Here is a 16,512-nt window from a genome sequence, read left to right on the forward strand (position 1 = left end):
GCACTTGCAGACCAAGCTAACAGTGGTCTCACACACAGACAACTGCATGGCAGCCCAGCTCCCCGCCCAGGACTGCCCTCTTTCTCTTTCTTTCTTTTTTTTTTTTTTTTGAGATGGAGTTTTGCTGTTGTCACCCAGGCTGGAGTCCAATGGTGCAATATCAGCTCATTGCAACCTCTGCCTCCTGAATTCAAGCAATTCTTCTGCCTCAGCCTCCCGAGTAGCTGGGATTACAGGTGCCCGCCACCACGCCCAGCTAATTTTTAAATTTTTAGTAGAGATAAGAGTTTCACCATGTTGGCCAGCTGGTCTCAAACTCCTGACCTCAGGTGATCCACCCTCCTAGGCCTCCCAAAGTGCTGGGATTACAGGCGTGAGCCACCACGCCCAGCCACCTGTCCTCTTCTTCCTCCATATGGCAGCCACACAGATCCTTGTCACCAGGCCCTTGTGTCTTTGAGAAGGGTTTGAAAATGTGAATGCCTACAGGAGCTGGGTGGCAATGTAAACACATGAACAAGGCAGCCAGGTTCAGGGAGAAATTACCAGTGACATGAAATATGGGGACTGCCACCAGGTCTGAGTTGGGATTCAACAAATTGGAGAGTGTCCCATCAGAAGAGGGTAACGGCTGCTCAGCTCTGGAATGCAGACGAGGTTGCTAATTTGTCTCTTTCAGAAGTTCCATTAGTTCACATTACATAAAATCTTTTGATTTCCCAAAGTTGGCAGTTAAGTAAGACCTTTTTAAAAGTGCATAAACAAAAATGTGTTGGTCATATTCGGCCTTGCAGCTGCCAGTATCCAACCTCTAGTCTATAAAATCACCCAAGCCCCACCGTTTGGAATTCAAGACCCTTGAGGGTTTAGCCTCCAAGAACTCAACCTTCAGCCATGCTAATCTGTTTTAAATTCTCCAGAATAGCAGGAGTTAGTTCAACACGCTGCACTCTCTGCCTGGCAATTGTTGCCACTTCTTTACCTGGCAAACTCCAGTTGGTTTATGTCATTGTTCAGGGATCACCTTCTCCCCAAGAAGCTTTTCTAGCCCCCCTTCCACTCTGGCAAGGTCACTTCTCTGTGCTGGCTCAACCCCCAGTGATACTTCCATGTCCTTTACATTGTGAGACTCCATTTCCACATTGCTGCCAAACCCTGAACCCTGGGGGCACTGGCACAATGTCTGTCTTATGCTGGGTCTTCAGCATTAGAACATGCAGCCACAAGGGGTAGCTGCCCTCTCATGGGTCACACAGGACTCACCCAGGCATGCTCTCTTACCTAGTTTTAGCTTCAAGGTTTTTTTTGTTTTTTGTTTTTTTTTTTAGTTGGAGTCTTGTTCTTGTCATCCAGGCTGGAGCACAGTGGTGCAATTTTGGCTCACTGCAACCTCCGCCTCCCAGGTTCAAGCAATTCTCCTGCCTTGGCCTCTTGAGTAGCTGGAATTACAGGTGCCCACCACTATGCCTGGCTAATTTTTGTACTTTTAGTAGATATGGTGTTTTGCCATGTTGGCCAGGTTGGTCTCAATTTCCTGACCTCAGGTGATCTGCTTGCCTTAGCCTCCCAAAGTTCTGGGATTACAGGTGTGAGCCACCGTTCCAGGTCTCATCTACAAATGTCTGTACTGAAGTACCCTGGGACTGGAGTCCAAATTTTTTTTTCTTTTTGTTTTTTTTTGAGATAGTGTCTCCATCTGTCACCCAGGCTGGAGTGCAGTGCCTCCATCTCAGCTCACTGCAACCTCTGCCTCCCAGGTTCAAGCAATCCTCCTGCCTCTGCCTTTTGAGTAGCTGGGATTACTGGTGCCCGCCTAAGTTTTGTATTTTTAGTAGAGACGGGGTTTCACCACTTTGGCCAGACTGGTCTCGAACTCCTGGCTTCAAATGATCCACCCATCTCAGCTTCCCAAAGTGCTGGGATTACAAGTGTGAACCACCATGCCTGGCCTGGAGTCCAAATTCTACTGTGAAATTTGAAGATGTCCCTAGAGGGTCTTTGTGCTTCAGGACCCCAGGTCCCTCTTCTAACAAATGAAATAACTAAACACACAGTGCCCGGCATACATCTCAATGTTCCCCGCACCAGCATGAGAGCTGGGAATGGGCTTTTGAACGTCCCAATCATCCTGGAGGGCAGGTGCTAAGAGGGAGCTATATCATGACCACTAGTCTGCACACGGTGTGAGGCAGCTGCAGCAGCTGGACGGGAGTTCTCTTCGTCTTATTTGAGACCCAGAGCCATGTCCAGTGCATCTGTTTCCCCAGTGCCCAGCTCAGGGCCGGGCAGGCAGGAGGCCTCCGAAAGTGCTGGCGGAGTGAACAAAAGCTGAAAGCATCAGCAAGGGGAGGAGACCGGGCATGTTAAGTCAGTTCCCGAGAGCAGACACTTACCTGTCTTGTCCATCTCCATTTGCTCAGCTCATAGACTAAGCTGGGAATACGGCAAATCCTCAGTAAGTCCCCATTGAATGAGAGTGAGTGAGAGCCAGAGACGCCCGGAATCAAAATTGCAGAGGAAACAAGTTTTAACTTTGTGCTTTGCCACCATGTAATCCCCACTCTCCCTGGGTGGCATGCAAGAATGGACTCCAACGGCCCTCATGATAAGGTTTATTATTCTCCGCTTTGTACAAGCCGCGTCTGCCACCCCGACTCCCACCCGCCCACCCCAAAGAGCACCCAGCACCCCCTTGTGCCCTCCCAACTCTGCTCATACTCCACTGTCCAGCCAGATTTCAAAGGACGGGGAGGGGCTGTTCCGACCCATCTCCGCCAAAGTTTACTGGGGCAGAGCGTTGCTGGGGCGGGGGCTGACGAGGGTCACAAGAGAGGGTTGGACGGAGGATCGGGTTCAGTATCTGATGGGATGAGAGGGCGGAGAGGTCGAAGATGGGAGTGATTCAGTCTTGAGCCTGTCGGGCGTGCGCCTGAAGGTCGCCAGTCCGTCGGAAGTTCTGAAGGAGCGGGCAACAGCGAGGGTGGGGGGAAGAGTCTGATGAGCCCTGGGAGGAGGGAGTCCAGAAGGGGGCTTCTGATGGGCGTGGGATGGGAAGCCCTCGGTCAGGCATCCTTCCCGGCCAAGGTGGCAACCCCTGCTCCAGGACCCCCGAGGTTCTCTGCCTTGTGCGCCAGACGGTGTTTCTTGAGGCCGTAGGTGTTGGCGAAGCCCTCGCCGCAGGAGGAGCAGCGGAAGGGCCGGCCGCCCTGGTGGGCAGCCAGGTGCTTACGGAAGTAGCCAGGATCCTTGAAGGCCTTGAGGCAGGCGGGGCAGCGGAGCTCGGGCCGCGGCGGCTCGTGGGCGCGCTGGTGGCGCAGCACCGAGCTCAGATAGAAGAAGCCCTTGCCGCAGTGCTCGCAGCGGTAGGCGCGCTCGCCCAGGTGCAGCCGTTGGTGCTCCAGCAGGTTGGAGCGGTAGCGGAAGGTCTTGCCGCAGGCACTGCAGCGCTGGGGCCGGGCCACCGCGTGCAGCCGCCGGTGCTCGGCCAGGCTGGAAGACTGCGCGAAGCGCTTGGCGCACACGCCACACTTGAAGGCCCGCTCGCCAGTGTGCACCACGCGGTGCTGCCGCAGGTACCAGGAGCGCAGAAAGCCTCGGCCGCACACGCCGCACCGATACGGCCGCTGTTCCGTGTGGCAGCGCTGGTGGCGCATCAGCAAGGCCGCCTCCCAGAAGCGCTTCCCGCACACCGGGCAACGGAAGCCCCGCTTCTGCCGATGGCTGCGGCGGTGCAGGAGCAGGTCGTAGGCGCCCGCGAAGCTCTGGCCGCAGAGGCCGCAGCCCAGGGTCCGTCGCACCAGGTGCACGTACTTGTGAGTCACGAGACCTAGGAAGTGCTTGAAACTCTGGCCGCAAGTGGCACAGCTGAAGCGCTCCGGGCCTGAACTGGCACCCCCGCCGGCCCCCGCCACTGCGGCCCCGCCTGCGTCCTCGCCTCCGGATACCCCAGCTAGCGCCGCCACAGCTGCCCCCACCTCCCCTGCCAGCCCATTGTCCAGCACGCTGGCCGCATCCGTGCCGCTGGGGCCGTCTGGGGGCTGTGTGCCGCCGGGTGTGGGCGGGAGCAGGCGCTCAGGGGCGGCCTGGTGGACCAGCTTGTGCCACATGAGGTTCTCGATGAAGCCGAAGGTCTTGCCACAGGCGTCGCAGCCGTATGGCTTCTCTGCCATGTGGGCCTCCTTGTGGCTCATGACGTGAAAGAGATCCGGGAAGTGCTCGCCGCAGTCCGAGCAGGCATAGCTCAGCCCATCGGCGGGCCCCGCGGATGCGCCCGAGGCCCCCGGCCCACAGGCCCCCGGTGCGCCCTGGGTGGAGGGGAGACCCGCGGCCCCAGCCAGGGCGCAGGGCAGCTGGAGCCGGTGCACCTGGCGGTGGCGGGTGAGGCTCTGAGGGTAGCCGAAGACCTTGCCGCACAGCTCGCACTTGTATGGCCGCTCGCGCGTGTGCACCACGTGGTGCTTACTCAAGTGGAAGGATTCACGGAAGCGTTTCCCGCACACAGGGCACTGGTGGGGCTTCTCGCCCGTATGGATGCGCTCATGGCGCTTCAGGGTCTCGCGGCGCCCGAAGCCGCGCCCGCAGATGCCGCAGCAGAACGTCTTTCCCGGGACGCTGGCGCCCGAGCCTCCCGCCCCACTGGTCCCCGCGCTGCCGAGCAGCAGCGGATGGGCACCCAGTAGCGGGACGGGCATGGCACCATACACCACTGCTGCAGCTGCCGCTGCCGCCTTCTCACTGTCGGTGGCGGGAGGATCAGGGGGCAGGAGATACGGGCCTGGGGGAAAGGTGGGCGGGGGCTGCGGAGCGGAGGCCGCCCCGTCCTTTGGTGCCTCGGTGGCGGGGGCCGCAGCGGGCGGGGCGTGGGCGGCCTTGTGGCGGAGCAGGCTCTGCGGCGCAGAGTAGGACTTGCCACAAAGGTCGCAGGGGTACACGGGCCGCGGTCCCCCCGCGCCCGCATGGGCCGCCTGGTGCTTGAGGAGGTAGGAGGCGTCGCGGAAGGCTTTTCCGCAGATGCCACAGGGCAGGCGCAGCAGGTCGGCGGAGTGCGTCTTCACGTGGCGCTTCAGGCTCTCCCTGCGGTTGAAGCTCTTGCTGCACACGGAGCAGGAGAAGGGCTTCTCGCCTGTGTGGATGATCTGGTGCTGGTGCAGGTGACTGGGCTTCTTGAAAACCTTCCAGCAGAGCGGGCAGGCGAACGGGCCGTCGCCACCCCCGGTGGCGGGAGGGGCCACCCCAACACCAGCAGGGGCAGCACTACCATCTGTGGAGGGGGCGGGAGCCGTGGGCGTGGCGGGAGGACCCGAGGACACGGTGGAGGGGGCAGCGGCAGCAGCTGCAGTGCTGGCAGCGGGCGCCGGGAGGCCCAGCTGCGGGAGCTGGGGGCCAGGCTGGGGCGGGCCCCCTGCGGCAGGGGGCACGTCCTTGTGGCAGCGGCGGTGGCGGATGAGGCTTGACACGTGGTTGTAGGTGCGGCCGCACACGCCGCACTCATAGGGCCGCTCTCCCGAGTGCACCAGCATGTGCTGGACCAGGTGCGAGGACTGCTTGAAGGACTTCTGGCACACGCCGCAGGGGAAGCGCCGCTCCATCAGGTACTTCAGCCTCCGGAAGTAGCCCTTGTCATCCTTGGTGGGGTCGCAGGCCGCTGCCGCTGGGGGTCCCGGCGGCGTCTGTGAGGGGGCGGGAAGTGGCCCTGGGGCCCCCGCGGGAGCGCCCAGCCCGGGTGTCACCCCTGGCCCGGACGCAGGCCCTCCTCGCTTCAGGTTCCCAAACAAGTGCTGATGTCCGGAGAGGTCCACGATGCCCCACTGTGGGGTGGGGAAAGCAGCGTCAAAGAGGGGAGGAGGGGGTGCCCCAAAGGCGGGCGGCAGGGGTGGATCGGGCTTCTTGGCTTGAGAAGAGGAAGAGGACGAAGATGAGGACGAGGAAGATGAAGAGGAGGAAGAGGAGGATGAGGAGGACGAGGAGGGCACCTCCGCCTTGGGCTTGAAGGTGGACTGGGGCGGGTAGTCATACTGCGGGGGCGGGGGCTGCGGCGGGGGCTGCGGTGGGGGGCCGGGGGCACAGGGCAGGGCCGCCACTGCCTTGGCGTGTTCCCCATACAGTTCCATGGGCTCGAAGCGCTGGTGGTTGAGGAATTCCAGAAAGTCGAAGGGGTAGCTCTGGAAGTGCACCCCGTCCTCGCCCCCAAGGCCGCTGCTCCCGCCTCCGCTGCCCACTGGGTTCGCCTCCATCTCCGGCAAGTAGGAGATGCGAGACCCTGTGAAGAGGAGGAGGGGGCTGAGGACACGGCCGGGGCGCTGGGTCTCCCCACAGGTGAAGGGAGCTGTGCGCCCACCCATCCATCTAGGTGGGGATCACCCCCTCACCTGCCAGGTTTAGGCTTCCAGTCCCTCTGCCTGTCCACCCCGAAGGGCAGCCCTTCCTCTCAGATCCTGCCCCCAGCCTCTCCGATTTGCCTTCACCTTCCCTCTGTGTGTTCTCAACTCCCACCCTCCTTCCCATCTCTCTTTTCCCTCTAATTCCTTCCATCTCTTCCCGTCTTTTCTGCGGTCATGACAGCTTTGCTGCCATCCCCAGACCCTCTCCTCCACACCACCTGCAGGCCCTCTATTATTTGTGGAAACAGGGTCTTGCTTTGTTGCCCAGGCTGGTCTCAAACTACTGGACTCAAGTGATCCTCCCACCTCCACCTCCTAAAGTGCTGGGATTATGGATGTGAGCCAGCTGGCGCCTTCTGGCTCCAATTCTCCCAACACCCTGGGGGCTTCTGGACTGGGTTCTTTCCAAACTCTCTCAGGCCCTCTGCTTCTCTGCATACTCCTGCTCTCTCCCCCACCCCAGCCTGCAGTCCTCATCCCTTCAGGTTTGTTCTTAAAATGAGGATAATGTTAAGGGTAATAAGAGTTTCTATCAGCACGATTAGGAGAGAAGACTCTGGGGCTAGACTGCCAGGTTCAAATGTAAGCCCTGCCACTTTCTAGCTGTGTGGCCATGGGCAGGTGACAGAACCTTTCTGTGCCTCCATTTCCTCATCTTCAAATGGGGATGACAAAGCACCTGCCTACCTCACAGGTTTGTGAGGCTTCATCACGCTCATAAGTGTAAGGCTCTGAGGGGGGCAGTTCCTGGCACTCTGTAAGCACTCAGTACATAGAAGGTATCAAAGCAGGGTGCAGTGGGTCACACCTGTAATCCCAGCACTTTGGGAGGCTGAGACAGCAGAACTGCTTGAGCCCAGGAGATGGGGGCTGCAATGAGCTGTGATCACAACACTGCACTCCAGCCCAGGTGACAGAGCAAGACCCGGCTCTAAAAATTAAAAAAGAGAAGATATGATACTGTTATCACTATTACTACTAGCAGTAGAAATAAGGAAGTCAGGACAAGCCTAGAGAGCTGAAAAAGAAGTCAGTGTTGGGAGATGCACTCTTTTAATGCTAATACAAAGTGGAAAGGAGAATTTGCTTGCCTGGGATAAATAAATTCTGCAACGGGACTGCAACGGGTAGTCAGAAGGTGGCCTGATGCAATTAAAACACACAGACCTTGGGCTTGGAAAGACCTGGGTTCAAATCCCATCTCCACTGGGATCCACACATTCTCCATGTTTTAAATCGGACTGGGGGGAACCCTATACTGCAGGGAGATTGAAGGGGGTTGGAACAGAACGAAATGGAACAGAACGAAATGAAACACACGCATCAGCAGAATGCATTCAACCCCCTGAGGTATCTGTACCATCCATGACACCACACACCTGGGCTAGGCCTAGCAACAGACTTGAGTTCCCGTCCTTGCCCTTAGTGGGGCTTCTCCTGACCCCCCCACCCTGGCATCATTCTCTGGTGCCTCCTTTAGCCGACTTTTCATTCCAGATTGCAGGTATCCATGTGGGTACCTCACGCCACACCAGAACCTCAGCTCCTGTAACTGATCTCTGAACTTATTCTTCCCGCTGGCATGGGGAAACACCTCCAGAGTGGGTGCAGGGCCAGTCGGAGAAGGGCCTGTGAGGTCTGACCTGATTCCTGTCCATCATCCCTACCTGATGGGGGCCTGGCTCTAAGCCCAGACCACTGCAGGGGTCAAGGGGATTCCTACCCAGGCCTGGGCCCTTTATTCTCTATCCATCGGGCTGCTCTCTCCTCCCACAGGTAAGGGGTGAGTGTCTCTTCCACCCCAAACGCCATCCTGGAGTGAGATATTTTTAGTCTCTAGCTCTGGGTGTCCTTGTCCTTGGACAAGACTCAACATCCCATGCCCTTCACACCCCCTCCGTTTAATCTGATCTCTGGAAAGAGGACAGGCATGGCTAGGGTGGTAATTGGAAGGCTGTAGGCGGAACCTAAGTTGGGGAGACAGCTCTGGAGGGGGCTGACTGGACAGGGAGGAAAGCGCAGGCTGTAAGGATGCAGGGAGCAGGGGGTGACTTAGGGTGCTATGGGGAGGGAGGGAAGAGTGTTTGGGGAAAGAAGCCACTGACCTAGCTTGCCTCCATCAGAGCACACATTAATCACAGCTACCACTGATTGGGCACTTCCTAGAGGCCAGCCACTGTTCTAAGCACATTACACATATTAATTCACTGACTCCCCACAACTCTAAGAAATAGGAGCAGCTGAGCAGCCCCCAGGCGCCATAGCAGCCCTAGGGTGCCACAGCTTGGAAGCTAAGAAATAGGAGCAGCTGTTACCGCCACTGGATAAATTAGAAAATGAAGGCACGGAGAGGTAAAGTGAGTTGCCAGTAGTCACAGGGTAAGAGTCCAGATCAGTGGGCTTGAACCCCATTCCCACCCCTGCCCCCATGGCAGTGTTTCACCGGGGATTGTTCCCAGAGTGAAGGAAGGTGAGGGTGGAACTATCAGGATAAGAGCTTCATTGAGAGGTGTCCTCTGGGCTATGAGGGGTGTCTATACAAGGGGCCTGGTAGGAGACAGTGGTGGTTACGCTCTCCTCTGCCTGGAATGTTCTTCCCCAGATTTCAAGAAGGCTCCCACAGGAGCCTCCTTGGGTCTCTATTCAGCACTCCCCACCCCATCACTCTCTGGCCCCCTGATCAGCTGTAGGTTATTCATCATAGTTATTACCAGCAACTTATTGATACTCCTTTTCTGTGTGTTTACTGTTTGGCCCCTCTCTAGGAAAGCAAGGACTTGGCCTGTCTAGCTCGCCTCTGTGACCCCAGCACTTAGCATTGCACCTGGCACAGTGTGGGTGCTTGACAAATATTTACTGATCTGTGAAAATGAAACACCGCTTTCCTAAATCGCCAGTGGGTCCACAAAGAAATCATACATTAGAAAATGCTGGCTGGGCATTTTCTAATGTATGATTAGAAAATGGCTCACGCTTGTAATCCCAGCACTTTGGGAGGCTGAGGCAGGAGGATCACCTGAGGTCAGGAGTTCAAGACCAGCCTGGCCAACATGGCAAAACCCTGTCTCTACTAAAAATACAAAAATTAGGGCCGGGCACGGTGGCTCAAGCCTGTAATCCCAGCACTTTGGGAGGCCGAGGCGGGTGGATCACAAGGTCAAGAGATCGAGACCATCCTGGTCAACGTGGTGAAACCCCGTCTCTACTAAAACTACAAAAAATTAGCTGGGCATGGTGGCGCGTGTCTGTAGTCCCAGCTACTCAGGAGGCTGAGGCAGGAGAATTGCCTGAACCCAGGAGGCGGAGGTTGCGGTGAGCCGAGATCGCGCCATTGCACTCCAGCATGGGTAACAAGAGCGAAACTCCGTCTCAAAAAAAAAAAAAAAAAATACAAAAATTAGCCAGGCGTGGTGGCACATGCCTGTAATCCCAGCTTGGGAAGCTGAGGCAGGAGAATCGCTTGAACTTGGGAGGCAGAGGTTGGAGTGAGCTGAGACCATGCCACTGCACTCCAGCCTGGGCGACAAGAGCGAAACTCTGTCTCAAAAAAAGAGAAAATGCTTAGCAATTAATGAAACTGAAAACATAACATGCCCAAACTGAGGAGGTGCAGCCAAAGCAGTGCTCAGAGGGAAATGTGTAGCTGGCAATGTCTATCGTGATATTTGTGGAATGAAAGGATGAGACTAAGCTGACCAAACTCCCAGAGGAACGGAGGGGGACATTTAGCAGAAATGGAGCTCAGTGATCCCAGGGATTCCTGGGGAAATGATGTCACAAGGAAGGTCATTGATGGCAGGGTGTGTAGATGCTGGAGGGGATACATCAGTGGTGGACAGAATTGATCAGGCTCATGATAATTTCCACTAGGAAACCAGAGACGTTTCCTCTTTCATACGACTCAAGCCCAAACTGGTGTTTTTTTTTTTTTGAGATGGCGTATTCTCTGTCACCCCAGCTCACTGCAACCTCCGCCTCTGGGGTTTGAGCGATTCTCCTACCTCAGGCTCCTGAGCAGCTGGGATTACAGGCACATGTCACCATGCCCAGCTAATTTTGTATTTTTAGTAGAGACGGGGTTTCACCACATTGGCCTGGCTGGTCTTGAATTCCTGACCTTGTGATCCACCCACGTCGGCCTCCCAAAGTGCTAAGTGCTGGGATTACAGGCCTGAACCACCAGGCCAGGCCTAAACTGGTGTCTTTAAGTGGGGATGTCATAGGAGGGTTTATGTGGAGAGAAGCATGATGGGCTGTTCTGCTGCAACAAAGCTGCCTTGTGACAAACTTCTAGTTTGTTAATAAGAGTAACAAACATAAAGTGACATACGACACTGGATGAGTGCTTTCTACTAGCCCAGTACTCTTATAGCTGTTATGTGTGTTTACTCAACCAATCCTCCCACTAACCATAGGAGATGGTTACAATTATTGACTCTGAAATACAAAGGAAGAGACTGAGAGCCAGAGATGTAAATTAAACTTCCAAAGTCAGGCCGGGTGTGGCTCATGCCTGTAATCCCAGCACTTCCGGAGGCTGAGGTGGGTGGATCACCTGAGGTCAGAAGTTCGAGACCAGCCTTGCCAACATATAGTGAAACCCCATCTCTACTAAAAATACAAAAATCAGTTGGGCCTGGTGGTGAACACTTGTAGTTCCAGCTACTTGGGAAGCTGCGGCAGGACAAATGATTGAACCCAGGAGGCAGAGGTTGCAGTGAGCTCACTCCATGCACCCCAGGCTGAGCAACAGAGTGAGACTCCATCTCTCAAAAATAAATAAGGGCCGGGTTCACACCTATGATCCCAGCACTTTTAAGAGGCTGAGGTGAGCAGATCATGAGGTCAGGAGTTCAAGGCCAGTCTGGCCAACAGAGTGAAACCCCATCTCTACTAAAAATACAAAAAATTAGTTGGTGTGGTGGTGTGCGCCTGTAATCCCAGCTACTCAGGAGGCTGAGGCAGAAGAATAGTGTGGACCTGGAAGGCAGAGGATGCAGCGAGCTGAGATAGTGCCACTGCACTCTAGCCCACTGCAAGACTCCGTCTCAATCAATCAATCAATAAACAAACTTCCCAAGTCACAGTGTTAACCCGTGGCAGGACCAGTGGTTGAAGAAAGGCAGCAAGGCTCCAGAGTGCATCTCATGCTGTCTTTCAATATTTCTCTCTCCAAAATGAAGGAGGATCCCCATCCCACTTTATACTGGATACATGCATTGCTCCACCCACCTTCCTGCCACCTAATCCCAAGTCTCTTGGCTTGACCCAAGACCAGGACAAGTCACCAACATTTGCCGAACTCTAACAAACATTGTGCTTAGGTACCTTATGTGGCTTGTTTCATTCAAACTTCACAACAAACTTGTAAGTATTAATATTATTCCCATTTTACTGACAGGAGGACTATAGCCAAACCATGTCCATCCTCTGTCTAAAATCAAACAGTAACCCCATCTTGCTCAAAAGCCACAGTCCTTACAATGACCTACACAGTCCCCACAGTCTCCTGGCTGCTATTCCAATGTGCCCACTCCATTCCTGCCTCAGGGCCTTTGCACTGGCTGTTGCTTCTGCCTGTAATACTCTGACTCTCAAGCATCCACCTCGCTCACCCTTTCACCTCCTTCCCATCATTGCTCAGCTGTCTTCTCAATTAGCCTCTCAGTAACCAGTTACCTGTCACCCAGGCCCACATCCGGATCTCCCCTACCCTATTCATTTCTCTCCTTCCTGCTCATCCTCATTTATAACATTATATAGTTGACTTCTGTGCCTTGATTTTGCTGGCCTCCCCTTCCAGATCGGCTTCGCAAAGGCAAGGAGTTTTATCTCTTGCTCAATGTTCTATCCCCGGGACTTACAACAGTTCCTGGCTTGATACATTTTTGTTTGAAGAAGTGAATGAATGAGACTAGGAAAGGAGGGAGTGGTGTGCTCAAAGCTGTGAATCCTAGTCGAATCCAGGGCTCATCCTCCTAATCACTTCACTCCTGGGACTGGGGAGCTTTTAAGAGCAGCCCCCCAGTGGGCCACAGTTGTCTGGGAGAAGGGGAATTGATACCCTTGTACAATTTTTTGGTGTGTGGGTCTTGGGAAGGACAAGATGACAAGACATAGGAATATCCTGGGAGAGGCCATCCTGATGACTCTGCTCTCCATCTCCATCTCTCTATCCCCTGATATTTTACTTTTAACACACAAATATACTCTTGGTCTTTATTTTCATTTTTTTTCACTGCAGCCTCGAACTCCTGGACTCAAGCAGTCCTCCCACCACAGCACCCTGAATAGCTGAGACTGCAGGTGCATATCACCCACACCTAGCTTTTTTATTATTATTATTTCTGTAAAGACAGGGTCTATGTTGCCAGGGGTTGGTCTTGAGCTCCTGGCCTCCAGCGATCCTCCCACATTGGCCTTCCCAACTGGTGGGATTACAGGCATGAGCCACTTCGCCTGGCCTGTATTTTGTGTTTTAATCATCTGTCCCCTCAACAAGCATATCGACTCTATGAGGACAGGGATTCTTGTCTATTTCGTTCTCTGTTGCAGCCCCAGTGTAAAGTAGGTGCCCATTAAACAGGTGTTCAACAAGTGTTTATGAATGAACATATGAATGAAAGAAGAACATTCTGGGCTTGGTAGAGCTGAGAAAGGCTAGATAATGTATCCCAGTGCCCTCACCTCCAAAGCCTTTTGAGACCAAACCTTCCTTTCTCTTGTTCTTCCCTTCTAATCTTCCACTCCACTCTCACCAGCCTCCCCTGCTGTGCCCCCACTCCCCATGGTCACAGCCACATCAGGCACTTCTCACTTGCTGTTCCTGCTGCCTGTTCACCCAGATCTCTGGATGGCTAAACTGCCTCTTGTAATTCAGGTTTCACTTCTAAAGTAGTTCATCAGGCTATGAGGGAACCCACAAAACCCCACATATCTTTGTTGACTTGTTTCTGATCGACTAGACTGCAAAACCCTGCACAATGAGAAGGCTGGGCACCTCTTCCCTTCATGGCTGTGTGCCCTTGAGCTAGAATGGCCAATGTTCATTCAATGAAGAATGCATGCCTAAGAGGAAATAAGTCACACCCTAGTTAAGTCAAGGGTCTTCTCTAGCTAGAGAGTCCAGGACGAGGGCAGAGAGCTGGGTAAGAAGTTGCAGGTCAGGGCAAGAGTTGTTCATGCCATGGAAAGAGGATGAGTAACACCCTGGGAGGAAAGGCCTCGCGGCCTCACTGCGGGACACTTCTGTGGCAGAGATAATGAAGGCAGGGGCTGACCATGACGAGGGTGGGGTGAGAGGAGGTACAGGAGTATTTCATGGGAGCCGGGAGCTAAGCAGGCAAATTATTTCTACCTGAATGGGGAGAGGATGTGGGTGTAAAAGAACTCTAGAGGGAGCTGTCCCGCCGCGAGGTGGGGGGGTGGCTTTGAAAGGGGTATGTATTCTTAAGGGGAATCACTGGAGGATCTGCAGAAGGAAAAAAGGCATTCTTGGTGCTGACCAGAATAGAAAGTATTTTCACACCCACGAAAAGGCGTTCAGCTGGAGGGGGAGGTGGTCAGGGCCATTGGGGGCTGTTGCTGTGTATGAACAGAGATAACGGGGGGGGGAGGGCAGTCCTGCTGCAAATCACTAAGGCAACACTCTGGGGAAAATTCTATAGAGGACACTTAAGAAGAGGGTCCACGAGCAGCTGCCCGACACGGGGAGGGGCAACGCTGATGGCATCTGGAGGCTGACCTGAGGAAGCAATGACGGGGGCGCTGTGTGGAGGGGATCCTAAGAGGAGGTATCGGTTGGGGAGCCTGGCAGCCGTTTATGGGATCGCCACGAATGAAAGCGCTTTGGCAGTCATCCTAGCTGGGGGCGTTCATGGGGGAGCTATCTGCAGTGGTCTTAACGGGGAGCAGTGATTGGGGGTTCCCTGGCAAGGGCCGGGCGGGAGCTGCACTGACTTGCTAGGGGTGGGGGGACGCTCTGGGGACCAGAGCCGGCCAGGGCGGGGCCCCCCGCCCACGCTGCACCCGGGCCCCCGGGCCACGCACCCCGTCACTCACCGGCGCCGGGGTCTCCGCCGGGAGGAGGCCAAGGAGGCGGAGGAGGCGCCGCCGCTCCGGGGAGACCCGAGGGCCCGACCGGAAGTGCCGCCCCCTTCCCCCCCTCCCCAGCAGCCCCGCGCCGCCCGCCTGCCCGCCCGGAAGCGGAAGTCGCTCCCGTTCCCGAGGCGCCGGCGTGGAGGATCGGAAAGAGAAGGCGGTGGCGGGCAGCAGGAGGGGGGAAGTGCGCTTGCGCACTGACTCGGGGACGGGAGCAGCGAAAGCTCGGCCACTTCCGGTGGGCGAGCTGAGCCAGGTGCGCCTGCGCTTTGTGTGCCGGCCTCTTTTCAGGGCACCGCCTATACGCTCTGGGCGTCCGGTTAAGCCACACCTCCAGCTCCGGTCTCACACTGAAGCTCCACCCCCTGGCCCTGAACCACGCCCATCTCAGCGTAATTCTAAGTACCCCACTGTCTCAAAATCTGTGTTCCTCCCCTAGCCTTCAAGCAGTTTCTCCTGTTCTGCCCCCTCTCCAAGCTCCTCTCTGGAACTTCACCCATCCCTAAGCCACGCTCCCTTCGTCCCAGCCCCCATACAGAACCACTCCCCTTGCATGTAAGCTCCGCCCCTTCACCCTACAGCATATAAACTGCACCTCGTGACTTTTGAGTACCTCCCACCTGTAAAGCAGTTTTTAAATCGATGGTTGTCAAGGACAGTTGGGAGGCCAGCAGCATCAATATCAGTATCCGGCTGCCTGCTCAGACCATGCAGAATAGAAGCCCCCGGGAGTGGGGTCTAGGGATGCGTGTTTTGAGATACTCTTCTGCTGATTCTGCTGCATGCTGGTCGAGCCATGGCTTTACCACACTTGACACTGCCCGCCTCATATAATCTCTATAATCCCCGCTCCCAACTCAGCCCCATCCCAAGCAGCCAAACCCAGGCCCATTCAGCCCCTCTTGCTAAACTTCCCCCTCTCCCAGGAACTTTCCTTAGTTACTCCTCTCTGAGGTACTTACTTCTTTCTCCACAGCCTCCATAGCAGTCGTGCGCACCCCTCAGCACCGTCTCCTAAGTCTCACCTCTCCTAATACCCTGTTCCCTAGAAGTTTCCCCGTTAAGCCCTGGCCCCTGGCCCTGAACCACGTCCACCTCAGAGCTGAATAATTATAAGCTCCGCCCCTCACCTTAAAATCAGTCCTCTTGGCCTGGTGTGGTGGCTCACGCCTGTAATCCCAGCACTTTGGGAGGCCAAGGCAGGCGGATTACTTGAGCACAAGAGTTCAAGACCAGCCTGGGCAATATGGCAAAAACCCATCTCTACAAAAAAACATAAAAATTAATCAGGTATGCTGGCACGCGCCTGTAGTCTCAGCTACTCCGGAGGCTGAAGTGGGAGGGTTGTTTGAGCTTGGGAGGTCGAGGCTGCAGTGTGCGGTGATCAGGCCACACTGCACTCCAGCCTGGGTGACAGAGCGAGACCCTGTCCCAAAAAATATTTATAATAATCCTTCCTCCTCGCCCCACCCTCACACAGTTCCTCCAGTTCTTCCCCATCTCCAAGCCCCTACTCTCTAGAAGATAAGCCCCATCACATTTCCTCTAAACCTGTCACTTTCTGCGGACCAACCCCTAGGCCTGTTTAAGCTCCAGCCAACTCTAACCTCCTTCTCCTAAGACCCTCCCAGTTCCCTAACTGTCCAATAAGCCTTGCCCGGCTGTCTCAGCCCCACCCGTAGCTCCTTAACCCCGCCCTAAGCCACACCCCTTATCTCTAAACCTTACCCAGACCGTCAGTCCTGCTCACACCTTCGTCTCAATTTTTCCTTCCAAAGAGTAGGTTCTCAGGACAAGGAGCTGGGGCAAAATGCCTGCAGAATTTCTAGGAATTTGGCTAGGATAGAGGGGGTCGGACCTAGGGTCAGGTTTTCATGGAAGGTTCAATGTTTTAGATTGGATGTGTATTGGGAATACAGCTGACCCTTGAACAACATGAGTTTGAACTGCAGGTCCACTGAGAGGCAGACTTTTTTTCACCCAAATACCGATGGAACATACAGTATACGCAGGGCCAATTTTCCTAAATCCG

At 55.2% G+C, this 16,512-nt stretch overlaps 1 protein-coding gene across 3 annotated transcripts; it reads right to left on the reverse strand.

The window, feature by feature from the left end:
• Positions 1-2,595: 2,595 nt before the first annotated feature.
• ZNF865 (zinc finger protein 865) lies at positions 2,596-15,704 on the reverse strand. 3 transcript variants are annotated; one of them, XM_032263088.1, is made up of 2 exons: positions 14,442-15,704; positions 2,596-6,259 (listed from the first exon to the last, which is right to left on the reverse strand). In XM_032263088.1, the coding sequence occupies exon 2, from the start codon at positions 6,231-6,233 to the stop codon at positions 3,063-3,065; it is 3,171 nt and encodes a 1,056-aa protein (XP_032118979.1). In that variant the 5' UTR covers positions 6,234-6,259; positions 14,442-15,704; the 3' UTR covers positions 2,596-3,062. The 3 variants fall into 3 exon arrangements, with proteins under 3 accessions (XP_032118979.1, XP_032118980.1, XP_032118978.1); XM_032263089.1 differs by lacking the exon at positions 14,442-15,704 and adding an exon at positions 8,104-9,437; XM_032263087.1 differs by lacking the exon at positions 14,442-15,704 and having other exon boundaries at positions 2,596-7,241.
• Between the last annotated feature and the right edge of the window lie 808 nt (positions 15,705-16,512).

The sequence above is a fragment of the Sapajus apella genome, unplaced genomic scaffold, assembly GCF_009761245.1.
Source record: "Sapajus apella isolate SASKATOON/1434 unplaced genomic scaffold, GSC_monkey_1.0 scaffold135, whole genome shotgun sequence".
Lineage (NCBI taxonomy): Eukaryota > Metazoa > Chordata > Mammalia > Primates > Cebidae > Sapajus > Sapajus apella.